This window comes from Meleagris gallopavo, chromosome 1 (assembly GCF_000146605.3).
Source record: "Meleagris gallopavo isolate NT-WF06-2002-E0010 breed Aviagen turkey brand Nicholas breeding stock chromosome 1, Turkey_5.1, whole genome shotgun sequence".
NCBI classification, from domain to species: Eukaryota; Metazoa; Chordata; class Aves; order Galliformes; family Phasianidae; genus Meleagris; species Meleagris gallopavo.
Window position 1 is genome coordinate 137282755 of NC_015011.2, and position 14874 is coordinate 137297628.

Consider the following 14874-nt stretch of genomic DNA (forward strand, 5'->3'; position numbering starts at 1 on the left):
CTGAGTTGAGGGGGATAATTGTTTATCTCCCTTACCTGAAGTTTGATGAGGAGATTTAGGGAGACACTTTCTTAGATATTTGAATACCTTAAGGTATGATTTTTTTCTGATGTACACTCAAGTAACTTTGAATACTTATGTCTCTAGAATGTTCTTAATCTCCCTGCCCCCTGGAAAAGAAATGCTTTTTCAGCTACTTCGTTCTGTCATGGTGCAGGAACATATTGTGGATGAAAAACACCTGGTTGGTAAAAGTACAGTCCTTCACAAAATTATCCATTGCTGGAAAATATGAAACACTTCTGATGTCTAGAATCTTCAAGTCATCAAATGCAGACATCTGCAACTACAGGAAAAGAAGTAATAGGTGCTTGCTGTAAGATAAAACTCACAAGCGTACAAAGAGTATATGTATGAGGAGTAACAGTCTGTATTTGAAAGCCTAAGCTGTTTCACTCTCTTTATTTTTAACTCTGATAAATAAATAATAGAATGATCAAGGAAGCAAATCACTCATCAGTCTGTGCACTTGTGCCTTTCGCTGATGTTTCTGCATGTAGATGAGGTCACTTGGGTGTAGTTTTCTAAGATTCTACCAATACCTTTTATGGTGTTTCCTTTAAATAGTTATTCTAGCTGTGTCTTAAAGCTGTTTCTTGGTGGCTTGCGTAGGCATCTGCTGTAGCTGATGAGGATGATATCTTGTGCTGTTGCAACTATTAACCTCCAACATCTTATTTCAATTGCACAGCTCATAGGCTGTCTAAAATGTCTGTAGCAAACACTCTTCCTCAGGATGTGTCATGCACTGATTTCACAGGGACACAACTGCTTGATTTGGCAGGGCCACTGATAAATAAAATAGCATTGATTGCCAAGGAATTTGAACAGTAACTTCTCCCTGTGCTGACTGTATGTACTTTAAAGGAAACTATCTTAATCTTCCCTTAACTCACTTTTCATATACAGTCCTTTCAATGACTTGCTCCAGTCCTAATTTTGCTTCATACTAAATTAAATATTTTACTCTAAGCTGGTCATGTTGTCCTTGTCTAAGGAAGAAACAGGCTTTTTTTTTTTTAAGACACTTATCTAGCTTTTTTAACATTCAAAACCACATTACATATTATTCTCCTCATTTATTGCTAATACTTGATTCTGTTTTCCTTCCTTCATCAAGTTAGGATCAGAAATTCCTTCTTGAAGATCACTATGTCAGCTGTTCCATCGGATATGAAACCACTCCTTACCTGAAAGGAAGGATTTCATTCAACGCATCCAGGGCACAAATGGATTTCTTGTCTTCTTGCTTATCTTTGTTTCCAGCAGGCAGGAGGATATGTGAGTTTCTGGTTAGTATGTCTTCTGGAGCTGAATACAATTGCACCAGTGCCTTGCTGAGTGCCATTACTTAGGTTTTTCAGATGGTCCCAGAATATGTATTTGTTTCTTCAACGTAGAAGATACAGCACCAGGAAGTGTATTTACTTCTACATAACAATGCTTTGCCATTTGATGCTAAAGGCAGGTCTTTCTTGGAGAACAAAAATCAAGATCGGGAAAGTTGAAATAACTCATTAGTTTTCTTTTCATGGTGATACGACTTTTTTTATAGTAAACTTGGTACTAATTTCTAAACAGAAGTGATATGCCTCAGTGGGACTGAAGTAATTACATACATCTGCTGTTGGTTCTCTGTAGTTTTGATGAGAGTATCTGTTTTGTTTTGCCTTTTATTATACTAGAAAATGGTGGGGAAAGATTTAGTGGTGAGATATGGATTAGGTTTTTATTTTCGACATGTATAGCTGCGAGCTGAAATTCACTACCAGAAAAATAAGTCTTTTTATTATATAAAACTACCTGATATGCATAACTCATCAAAGCAAGACTTGCATAGTTATTCAATTAATTAGGCAAATAAAATAATGGCTGTTGGTGAATTGTGCTTTGTTTCTCTTCCTGTATTTCATGTGTTAAATATTACTCTTTCTTACAAGTTTTGTTCACAGTGTGAAAGGATGGTACAAGGCTCCCTCGTCATCGGTTTCTTAGCTTTAAACAAAATTGACCTGAATAAGTTTAAATGAAATGAAAGGAAAATATCACAGAAAGAGGATATGTTGAATTTTTTTTTAATTTTATTTTTTTTATATCTTTTCCAGTGTTTGTCTAGTGGCCATCTCCACATCAGTGGTCTGACTTGCTTCAGAGCTGTCATAGCAAACAGTAATATAAAAAATGTACTTCCGTATTTTCTGAATACTCTACTTTTCTTTTTGTGCTCATTACTGACCTCACCTGTCCTCAATGTCAAGAAGGGCCTTTTCTCCCAGTGCTAGCTAGTGATATGCGTACACTCATATTAATACTTTTAATCTGTATTTTTTTAATGAGTATATTTATGCCATTTTATTCAGCCACCCTTTTGTACGTCCCTGCTTCACAGCGAACGTGCTTGGCCATTACCCTGTGCTGTTTGTACTCTTCCTGGTTGAGTACTTGAGATAGTGGCTGCATTTAAATCTTTTGGATCCTCCATTACTGGAGGTTTTAATCTTTCTTGTTTTTTGTGGGCCTCTAACATTTTCCAAGAAAAGCATGGTTCTTCTGCATAAAAATGTTATGTATATACATGAGTGCTATAAATGTATGTGAATTACCTTTCTTTGGCCCTTAGAAGTCACCTACCCAAGGAATCATAGGCTGGAAAAAAAAGTCTGTCGGGATTTTCTAATCCTTAATTTCTGCTAAGTTTATCAAAGGTTTGTTTTTCAGTGACTCCTCTACAGCGATGTAGGTAGGTGGTTTCCGGGAAAAAGGAAACAATAATTCAGTATTATGAGACCCTGCAGGAAGTACAGAATTGCTCTCCCTGCTCAGCTCTTACCATTGCACCAGGAACTCGCTGCTGTCTCGCCTGCCTACTGCATGACAAGGCCTGAGATGACACCACCTGGATGCTTTTGTCACCTGGGGCTCACAGGCTACAGGGGCTCTGAGCATCACCCACACTGGGCTAGCTGAAAGGTGTGCGTGGCCACGGAGGCTGCTGTGCTGATGGCTGTTTAAAAGCTTCCTCCAAGCTGAGCCACATCCCTAAGGGATGAGGGAAGGGAGCCTCCGCAGAGCAGGTAGTGCTGCGCTGGGACCAGCCGGGCATCTCTCTGCTCCATACAAAGTGTTACTGTGCAGTGTTTTCCACATCCTGTTCCAGCACCGCTTTGTGGAAAGGCACCTTGCAATCTAGCACAGACCTGATCTTTTCTCCCTTCCATTTCTCCCTCACCAGCTTTTCAGCATAGAAAAATGTGTTCCCATGCTTAGGTACTCAGAGTGTTTGCTGCATTTCACAGGCTGAGATGCTCTTCCCGATCGAAAACAACTGACTGAACGTTCTGAGTATTGGCATGTAAATCAGTGTGCTGACCTTGCTGGGGTCTGGGAAAACCCGTCCCAGCTTCAGACTGCATTTGAGCCTCAGGATGTCAGCAGTTTGAATCACTGTGCTATGCCCTGCATGCCAATTGCAGAAACCACTTCAAATTCACAGTGGTGTTTGAAACTACCAGGAGCAAGGCTAGCACAACAGGACTGCAGCATCTACCTTGTTCTTCTGTGATGGCAATCTGGCATTTGAACTTAATTTTTTTTTTCTTTCCTCTGTCACTTTTTGTGCAGATAAAACAATTTAAGCCTGTGTATTACCGGGGTTCTTCAACACTGATGGGCAGCTAAATACCACCATGCAGCTCTCTCACTCCCTCTCTCAACAGAACAGGAGGAGGAATGTAGGATGGGAAAAAGGCTCGGGGTTGGTACAAAGACAGAGAGATCACTCTCCTGTTATCATCATGGGCAAAACAGACTCAGCATAGGGGGGGTTAATTTATTGCCTGTTACTAACAGACTAGAGCAGTGAGAAACTAAAAGCAAACTGCAAACACCTCCCTACCATCCACTCTCCTCTACTTCCTACCCCTAAGTGATACAGAGGAAGGACTCTGTTTGCAGAGGCCACTTTGCAGCCTCCCTGCTACCAAAACCCTGGTGTAAACCCAATACAGCTACAGATGCAGACAAAAGATAGAGAATCACAGAATGGTCTGGGAAGGGTCCTTAAAAACCATTCAATCCCATCCTCCCTCTGGACCAAGTTGCCCAGGGCCCCATCTAGCCTGGATTGGAACTCTTCCAAAGATGGGACATCCACAGCAAGATGGGCATCTTGCACCCATGCCTCACAGTCCCACAGTGAAGAATTTCTTCCTGATATCTAATGTAAATATACCCTCTTTCACTTTAAAACTGTTACACCTTATCCTATTGCTACAGGCCATAGTAAAAAGTCTCTCCCCAAAAGATAGTTCTGTGTATATGATTTAAATGTCATGTACTTGACATAAAGTTGAGAACAGTTTTGAGAAGTTATCTGGTTTCTTACCTTACTCTTAGGCAAGATTAACTGTAGTATCCAGGAAAGCTTGGACAAATTTCTGTTTTCAGGACTGCTAGTTTTGAAGACTTCAGTACTCTTGGATTGTTTGAAAATGTTTCTCATAACAGTTGCCACTAAAGAGTAGGATGTTGAGGTATTGCAGTGTTCTTCCAGCACATCAATCTATTGCTCAACAGCAGTCAGAAAGATGTTAGTGCAAAATGTGTGTAAGCAAAGCAGGAAATGTGAGTTATATTACTGTACAAATCGATGGTTTATTCATCCTTGACAACGTCAATTCCAGTTTCTCTGTCTCAGAAATAGATAAAGACTCTTCAGCCTAGAAGAGGTCAAGGGCTGACAAAGTGGTGGCACAGAAGAGGTGTACAGAGAGCACTTGGAGGAGAAGACATCAGATGAAGCTAGCGGGCGGCAAGGAAAAATCCCAAAGCAATTTGTGTTCTTAGGCTCTTTCTGAGGTATCTGAAATTGATCTGACATGGAATACCAGCTCCTTTTTGTTGTGACTTACTGTGGTCGTTCTTAGGCCCTGTCTGTTTTTGTGATTAGAAAGCTGTTTCTGTCTAAGTTAATTTTTCCATACAGAAATTTTGTGTATATAGAGAACCACTTATCTCTTCTGTAAAATCTTCACTTGTATACGTAGCTGGTGTGTAGGAGCCCTGTTAGCTCCTGTTCAAGCTGAACAACTTGTTCAGTCTGTGCCTCAAAATAAGAGCCCTTGGTATATTTTCTCAGTGATCTTTCTTGAGCTCATTTTAACTACCTTTGTAACCCACGAATGTCTGAACTGTGGTGTCAAAAACTTGATATAATAATCTTTTGGCTTATATGGTATTACCCTATGGCAAAAAAGTCAATACTCATAAAGTATTGTGGGGGCAGCTATTTCTTACCAACACAATTTGTTCACATCCTTTGTCTTTCCGTTGTCTTCTTCCTACTCTTGTCCTCTTCATGTGCTTGCAATTCCCTCTTGTCCCTGCACTGTCTAGAAGTTTAGCAAGTTAATTAGTCTAAAAATGCATCCAGCATGTTTCTGCATCACACCCCAGCATCGTTTTGTGTGTGCTAGCTTTATCCAATTGACATTTGGAGCCCTGTATACCTGCTGCTAATATTTACTTTGGTAATTAAGCTCTTCCTGGTATTAAGAAAAGAAAAAAATATTATAATAAACAAGTTAGCTGCATAGATTTCTCTGTGTGATAGAGTTGAAGGTGATTGCAAAGAGTTTCAAGCAGATATAAACAAACATGGGCTCTGATGCCAAGTCAGTGCCAGGAACATGAGCAGCAGTGTGATTGCTGCTTGTTCTGACCCCAAATATCCTTGGGACCCTCACACTTCAGTGCAGCCCTTTTGTGGTTTGGAGATATAAGCTGTCCAAGGGTGAGATGAAAAGTATCTGTGAAGCAGGTTAAGTGCCGTTTCAGGTAGTGCCTGGTAGTGTCCAACATGGCCCTGGTCACTGAATACTGTTGTTTGTTTTTACAAACCAGCACCTCACAGTTTCTGAGCGAACAACTGCTGCGAGGAGACCATAACCTCTGGATTTCAAAGGAGCCATCGTTTCGCTGGTGCCTCTGTGGTTAATGTAAGAAAGGTGTCTTGCCATAAACTTTTCCGAGGTATTCAGCAAGGTTGGAAAGGGGTCGGCCCGGGCAGGAAGCCCTTGTCTGTGCTATAAAGAAAATAGCGAGTAACAAAATGAAAGCATCAAAGGCCCAACAGGATGCAGTCCCATGAGCCCTCTCTGGCATGTTAGTCCTGCTTGAAAGTTAGCATTGAGTGAAGAGTGACCTTAAAACTCGCTTCATTCAAACAGACTGGGCTCAAGTTTAAAGTTCAAGGCATTTTGTTTTTTCACCTGTTTCCTACAGTTTTAAGAAACTTCTGAAGAATTAATGTGTAACTATATCTGGTCACTGAGCCAGCGCTAAGAATTTTTCTCAAGGGAAAATAGTGTTACTGTATGGAGGGAGAGAAATGGATACTTTCTGAGCTGCAAGGGAGAGCTTCAGCAACATAAAACCCAAACCCACTGCTACGGCAGTCACAAAGGGCTGCAGAGCAAGCGTGATGCACACACTGCTTCTTTTATTTTTCCAAGAAAGCTGCTGGGATGCAATAGTTGCTGGAACCACTGCAAAAAGGATGCTTATGGCCAGAGCTGTTGGGAGGCGAGGCCGTGCCCCCAGTTCAGGACCCAGCAGCTCAGCCAGGATCCTGCAGCCCCATAGCCGAGCTCACCCCCACATCCTCATCCTGCCTTCCTGACCCCGAGGCAGCCCCCTGTCCTCTGATCTTTGCATCCCGCATAGCAAAGGGAGCAGTAACGCTGCCCACAAGCAGGCCGCCGTCCGCTTTTCGTAGTTAAAAGAAAGAGTTGGGAGAGATGACATACAGATCTCATTCGCATTTCCTCGCGCCGTTAAATTTTAATGATTCTAACATGAATATTTCATGAAAGAACCTTTTGAATGGGTTTGTTTTGTCCTGGCACCTACTACCTAGTATAGAATCTGATTCCTATTATTATCTTTTTTTCTCTCTGAGGTAGATGAGCAGAGGTCTGAAGTGTCAAACCAGATTAAGTGAGGAAGGCCGCTTTCCCATGGCACTGCCAGCTGCCCAGCGACACGCTGCTGCTGGCTGAACCTCTGTGCAGTGACCCTAAAAATACAGTCCTGCTCTTTGCTCTCCTTGCCACAAGGTGGCTGAGGACGTTCCGAAAGCACAGATCTGAGCGCTGGGAATTGCGCTGGGTGTGGAGCAGTCTGTCCAGAATGCAATACCCAGCAACACATATGCAAAGGCAGCGTGTTGAGCTTACCCCAGGCAGGTGGCAGGACCATCTGTGGTCATGGAGGGCAAGGGGAAGTTTGGTCACCACTCTTCTTCTTGCAGCTGTGGAGACTGGGGCTTGGAAGCGCCATCTCTGTGTAACCTGGGACTGAAGTTTCCAATTCCTCAGTCTCCACTTAACCTGGCCAGTGAATTCATTTACTTACATGCTGGAACATAGAATCATAGAGTCATTTGAGTTGGAAGCGACCCTGAAAGGTCATCTGGTTTAATTTCCCTGCAGTGAGCAGGAACACCTACAGCTTGATCAGGGTGCTCAGACCCCCATCCAGCCCGACTTTGAAACACCCAACCCTGGGTTAGCGAGTTCTGTTGTTGTGGTTGGGTTTGTTGGGACGAGCAGTAGCGTGTTGGGTGTACTGCTGTCAATCTGAAGGGAGGCTTCCAAACTGCCTGAGGCTGCTCAGCCAGAAATATGCGCTTCATTGTCACCAGTTTTGTGAGTTTTAACACTTTTCCCTTAAAACTTTTTGGAAGCTTATCTTCAGATGTACAGTAAGGAGAGATCTTAGCTTAGTGGAAATGAAGCATATCTTTTTCCTACAGATGCGCCACTCGGTATTGAGCTTTTCATGTATGTCTTAGGTTTCCCTTTTTATTTTTTAACTTATTAACTCTGACAAGTAACCTCTTGGTTGTGAACAATTTAATTCACAATTCATTTTTCTGATTCAAAGTGAACACGAGTGCCCTAATCCCCTAATGGGAATTAATTGCATGTTTCAGTGCTTAACTCTGATCCTTTCCCAATCCCCACTGGGACAAGTTTCTTCCTGAAAGATCTCTGTTTGTTATTCAAAACACAGTCTGAAAGGTAATGATTTTTCTTATAAAAGGGAGTCAGACGATCTGAATATTAATGTCCTTTTTATTGTGAAGGAATGAGCTGCATCTGAAAAAACTCATTTATGTCATGAAGGATAGATTACGCTGGAGTATATCTGATAAAACACAGAGACAAATCAGTGTGGTCTTTTTCCTTACGTGAAAGCTGTTTGCCACTAAATAAAGGCACGCACCATTTTTGCTGGAAAACTATTCTGTTACAGAGGGAAACTCTTTCTTCACAAAGGGAGAAGCTCCTTTGCTACTGGTTAAAAGGCCTGGTGATTGTAAATGACGCTCGTCTTGGCCGGTAATGTACCCTTTGGATAACCCAGCTGACCTAGCTTCTAAATAGAGAATAAATAGCTGGAAAAAAAAACATTAATTTTCTGCTTCCAGTCAGTTTTTAAAGATTTTTCAAACTCTGAATGTTGTTTAACAAAAAACGGAGCTTCATGTTCTCCTCTGGTCGTTGGTGCATGGCAGGCACCTGCCTCGCTGCTGTGTTGGGCAGAACAGAGACAAAATCAGGGCAAAATCAGCATCACTTGCCATGCAGGAAGAATTAGGGATGAATAGGGTAGAGTGTGAAAAACAAAGGAAAAGCTGGGAAGGTATGGGTGGTTTCTGCCTTTCAGTAAGGCCAATCTTTTATCCCATTTAAGCCAATTTGTAGATTTTTATGCTTCTAGATAAAACAAATGTTGAACAACATTGTTCAGGGACTGCTTAGAAGATGTGGCTAGCACACGTGCAAAACAGTGACTGCAGGCAGAGGTGGTTCGGCTCTTGGGCATATCTAAAAAAGACCTGAGGATGGATCTTCCAGTTTTGTTAGCACTGAAATAACAGGGTCGTGCCTCCCAGTCCGTCCCCAAGGTAAACAAATGGAAATAGCATTGGCTCTGCTCACCCGGACAAGAGGGGTGAAGGTGTTCCTGACGACACTGTCGCCTGGCCTGCCCTCATCAAGTCAGCAAAGGAAGCCTGTCAGCTGGGAGTCACTGAAAGCACCAAAGAGAAATGTTGTTTTTCCCTTTCCCTGAACAGGCAAGACAAACACATCCTTGTGCTCGCAACGGCAGCTTCCGAGCAGCCCTGGCTCAGCTGGACGTGGCCTCCCCAGCTCTGCCGGCGTTCAGCAGGCAGAGCCAGCCAGCAGGACCTGGTGCAGGGGCTGCGGGAAGCCTTCAGCATATCCCCGAAGTGGCCCTACAACAGGTTGAACTTAACCCAAGCCTGTGCCAGGCCACGTCATTCTGCAGCACAACACTTGTTTTTCCAGGGCTGATGTTCCAGCCTTTTCATTCCCCTTCAGGACAGGCAGCCCCATGGTCGGGCTGAGTGATGTCCCAGTTTGCACAGTGTTAGCTTGCTGCAGCAACAAGCATCGTGCTTCTTACTGTGCTTTCCTGTTTATTTGGGATTTTTTTGAGAGTGTAACCAAGTTGGTATTACTAACACAAAAAATGCTCACCAGAAAATGGATGCAAATGCAGCACAACATGATGGCAAGTTTGAATGCATTAATTTGCTTTGGGATGATTAATGCCACTGTGCTTTATTTTACCATGAAACAAGATACTTGAACTGAAACTAGGCACCTCTGTCTCTGAATATAATGCTGTTTCTCAAATCCTGAATATTGCCATGGTGAAGAGGAGGCACACGCTGTGCTGGGCTACACAGACCTGGGGATGAGGAAAAGTCCATCACTACAGCCTTTAAAACCAGAGCCTCTGCCAAGGAGGGGTAGAATCATCCTTTGGCTTTACCTCTGCAGTCTTAACACTATCCGGACTTGGCTACTTAAACCATAAATGCAGTAGAGCAATGTAGTAAGGTGCTTGCGTAGCTGAACTGAACCGTGCCTTTTTGTTGTTGTTGGGGTGTTTTTTTGGTTGGTTGGTTATTTTCTTCCATGAAGGATGTGCTAATAGGAACTTGTTCCTATCACTGGGATCGCTCCCTGGGTTGCTTTTGGTGTGTTACTGAGCACGGCATCATACTTCGTGCAGCCCAGCTTCAATTTAATCGTGAAGGAGGCAGAAAAACCTTGAGGAAAGCTTGAAGCTCAGCACTGTGTTGGCTGCTGGCGTGGCTTCCTTAGAATGATAGAATACCCCGAGTTGGAAGGGACCTGTAAGGATCATTGATTCTAATTCCTGGCTTCACACAGCAGCACCCAGCAATCAGACCTTCTCCTTAGAGAAGGCCAGTCACATATGTAACATCCGCCTTTGTCCCTCTGCTGCTTTTGCAGGTACGATGGCTCGTGTCTTTGTGTATGGCACGCTTAAAAAGGGCCAGCCCAACTACAAGTACATGATCAACACCACCAAGGGGATCGCGAAGTACCAAGGGAGGGGTCGCACGGTGGAGAAATACCCTCTGGTGATTGCAGGGAAATACAACATCCCCTATATGCTCAACATCCCGGGCACGGGACACCACATCGCAGGGGAGATTTACACTGTGGATGACCAGATGCTGCGGTTCCTCGACGAATTCGAAGGCTGCCCAGACATGTACCAGCGCACAACGATGAGAATCGAAGTGGTGGAATGGGAGGGGAAGAGAGGCACAGCCGAGGTGCGACCAGCCAGCAGCGGGGTGATGGAGTGCTTCGTGTACAACACCAGCACCTACCAGCCTGAGTGGGTCCAGCTGCCCTACCATGACAATTACGATTCCTCTGGGACCCACGGCCTCTCCTACGTGCTACGAGAGAACAGAGATTGAGCCGGCACAGCCCTGCGAAGACAGTTCTAAGCAGGTGTTGTGTGGCAGCCCTACCAGCAATCCCATAATGCCTTTCTCTTAAATCCCCAGATCTGTAACCTTCCAGACCTGGGCACGCTGGCTCTAGTGCTGCAGTGCTGTAGGCCTAGAGACTGGCACAGCTTTGTGCCCCCACTAACCCATCCTAACTGGTTTTGCGTGATGGCAGAAATAACTGCTTGTGCACAGCAGTGAGGGGGTTTATGTTCTTCCCTGCCCCCCAACCCCTTCACCTCAGTGCACAGCCGAGGTGAGTGGAAGACAGGTGAACACATTAATTCTTTCTTACCTGAACTGATAAATTTATCACGTGTGTTCCATGAGCTGGGTGGAGTAATGACGTTATTGTACTAATAGCTAAAACTGATTTTAAAAAATCATATCTGCAAGCAAAGTAAAATGCACAGCTAATATTGTCCTGTAATGGTAGGCTACTGAATGTAAACCAAGCAGCAAGCAAATGTCTGTGGGGGAAAAATGACCACACAGGTAGCCTGCGCGTCGGGAAAAATACAACATTGCTGTAGAAATAAAGGGAAGAGATTTTCAAAGATTCTTACTTCATAATGTTTTTTCTGAACTGGAGGTGATTCTTTTTAAAACACATTTAGTTTTATGAGATACTGTAAAGAAATATTAAAGAATTATTAAAAAGAATTCCCTGTAAAATCGTATATGTTTCATTTAGCATCCTAAGTAAGCACTTTAGGTACCGTTTTCAGTTCACTGAGTGACTGGGATCTGGATGCTGAGGGCCAGCCAAGCAAACCTGACTTCAGCTGCCCACTGCACCACACCAGCTGCAGCTGTGGTGAGCACTATTAAGGCGACGCTGAGCCAAGCACTTTCATGCAGAACTTGCAGTTGTATGCAGACTGAATTTTCTGCTGGGGGGAAAGATCCTTAATCGTGTTATTAAAAAAATAAAAAAGGATCTATATGTGATTACTGCAACATTTAAAGACTACTGTCCTCATGACCCAAGCAACTGTGCTGGCTTCTGTACAATCTGGGGATATTGTGGCTGTGTTGTTGCACTGCTGTGCCTTTTATTTCCTTCAACTGCAGCGTTTGGTACGCTGACATTGTATAATTTAGAAAGCTGCTGCAGGGACAAGACTGTGAGCAGGGAATGTGTGTTGTGCGGTGAGCCAGAGTACAATGAAGTGTACCAAGGGGACTGTTCAGAACTGTACTGTACTTCTGCTTCACTGGCAGGAGCTCTGGGATGGCCAGAGATCAGCACAGGGAGCCAGGGTAAGGAACCAGCCTGAACTTCATTAGTAATGGGCATTGCTGCCATTCAAGTAGAAAACCGGACTGAGAGGTTGTGCTTCTGCAGCAGGCACACTGAACTCTGAAATGCTTTTCAAGCAGAATATTCATTTTGTAAATCTTTTTCATCATGCTTCAGTTTAGGGCAACCTGCAGAGCCTGAGCTGTGCCCCTTCTGGAGGAGGCAAGATGGCACCAAGGACATTCCTAGGAAAGGCTGCACGGTCTCTGCCTCAGTTTCTCCAAAGCTCTGATTTTATGAACACTCCTAATCCCTCACTTTAGAAGGAGCCCCTGCAGAACAAGAGGTCAGACACGTTGATCTCCTGGCCAGGAAGAGCTCAGAGGGCAGCGTGCTTGGCCTGAGGGGCGGCGAAGGGGACTTGAGGCCCATGCCTGGAAGGCCTAGTATCCAGTGACCAACAGAAAGAAGATAAAAGGGGGGGCATTTGAGTATGGAGTCTGAGTAGAAGAGAAAATTCCCTTAGAGCTGCAAGTGAAAATACAAGGGAAAGTCTGCAGTAGCAAAATAAAACATCTAACCCATAATTTAAAGCTAGTCTGGACAAAGGCTTTGCAATATTACAATAAGTCTGAGCAGAATTTAAGCAGTAATTGTTCAGCACTTACACAGAGTGTAGGAAACTGCTGAGTCCACTCAGTGGTTAATTTGTCGCTCCTATCAACCATTCTGTACAATTTGGCTGGGGCCTCAAACCGGTGAGATTACCATGGAGAAGATTAATCAGCTTCAGGCTTTTGTTATGTTTTCTTTTTAAAAAAGAAGCTTTTCCTGTTTTAAAGCAGAAATGGTATTTTATTGATTCTACTTGATCCTGAAAAATCAAAGAATTACAAAGGTTATGTACAAGTATTTCTGGAAGTAAAAATCTGAGATCTGTTGCCAAGGTTTAACATCTGTGTTTGCTGTCTTAACCACTGATACAATAAATATGGCTCTATAAAATCTTCTGCGTAGGAAGGTCCATCGTCTGTCTGGAATTGCTCTAATTTTACTTCATGGATGGAAATAACCAAGGTTGAGTTAATTCAACAGTGGGAAGGCAACCTTTCATTCCAATTCCACCAGCAGATCTCCTTCTCCAACAGTATCACCGGCTTTGCAATGCACAGCTTTCACCTACAGCACAGAAACAGAAACAATTTCGGTGTGTAGATCAGCACTGTCATTAAGTTCACACTAAAATCTTTCAGAAGAGTATTCAGCATTCATGCTTGAACATTGCAATACAATATTCTGGTATTTCATGGATTACAGACTGGAAGTATTAGTGAGTTTTGGGGCTGAAGCCATGAAACTGGGTTTCCCTTAATCCCCGCACTGCTGAGAGGAATTGATTCAAATCCGAGTTGGAATCCTTTAATGTAACTGAACTTGGCAAAGGGTTACAGTTGTCAAATAAATGCAACTACTTCGGTAGATGAGTTCTTTTACTGAATGAACACAGTATAGTATGTCCTATATAGACTCTCATCTTCTCTAAAAAAATGCTGAAACACGTTAGCGTGTGGAGCTTCAGAAGATATTTGAGGCTCTGCATTAGAGTTTGCTTGCAGTGTTAACCCAGAGCTCCCACTGAGGTACCCAAGTTGTTGGACGAAGTCTTGTTCAGCAGTTCACCTGGTTCAGTCACCTGAAGATAACTGAGGCTCCTACAGGGAACCTGCAGCACACCCAAAATCAGGCTGATGGGGCTGCACAACTGCCCACATCTGAGTGTGACAGCCTGCAGCCCTGTGAGCTGTAGGTGCACCTCTGGGTCTCTTGCACAGACTCATTCACAGCGTTGTCCAAGAAATGAAGCTGAATACTGTTGGCAGGCGAGAACTTCACAAGATATACAAGAAACAGCTTTATTTCCAAATCAATACCTACACAGCCAACCCAATTCCTGAGACTCGTCTTTCAGGAGATTAAAGCAGTGTCAGTGATAGCCTGCTTCTTTCTTCTCTTGCTTTACAAAGCCAAAGTTCAGCACATGCTGTAGCTCACTGGTGTCTCAGCCTCCCCAGTGGTTTCTGCCACGTGCTGGCAGTGGCCATGCACTCCTCTCCCTGGCCGTGGCTTGCTTCCCATCCCTCCCTGCTAGACCACCTGCACGGGGTGAGTTTGGAGTGGACAAACCCACGTTTCTACAACTATAAACAGGAAGGGGAATGATGAAGAAAAGGAATTCAGACAGGGAAGGAAAATGGACGTCCTCCAGCTGAAGGCAAACAAACTGAGATTCAAAACACAATTTCAATGCATAAAAAAAGCGGGCTAACAGCCAATGCCAAACATCCCATTCCTGAGGAGGGGTCAGGCTCCTTTAGCACTCTGAGCCGTGGTTTTGCACTACAGAGAGGAGCAAAAATTTCTGTTTAGAAAGGACTAATTCACCAAATGGGGTTTTTATGTGCACAGTTGTGGGGAGTATTTATTAGTTGGAGAAGGGCAAGCAGAATTTCAAGGAACACGTCATTGGGATGCAGCGCACCTTGGTGGGAAAGGAAAGGTTGAAGTGAAAAAATAAAAGTGGAGGGAAGGTGGCAGTAGCACTTTAGTCACAAATACTCACTGGTTAAAAGCAGTGGAGACAAAGAGCAGCAAGAAGGGGTAAAACAAAAGATGCAAAACTGAAAAATAAATGCTATACAATATT

At 43.6% G+C, this 14874-nt stretch overlaps 1 protein-coding gene across 1 annotated transcript; it reads left to right on the forward strand.

The window, feature by feature from the left end:
- The first annotated feature begins 6034 nt into the window (after positions 1 to 6034).
- GGACT (gamma-glutamylamine cyclotransferase) lies at positions 6035 to 11590 on the forward strand. The gene is made up of 2 exons (XM_010728611.3): positions 6035 to 6056; positions 10416 to 11590. The coding sequence occupies exon 2, from the start codon at positions 10421 to 10423 to the stop codon at positions 10892 to 10894; it is 474 nt and encodes a 157-aa protein (XP_010726913.1). The 5' UTR covers positions 6035 to 6056; positions 10416 to 10420; the 3' UTR covers positions 10895 to 11590.
- Positions 11591 to 14874: the final 3284 nt, after the last annotated feature.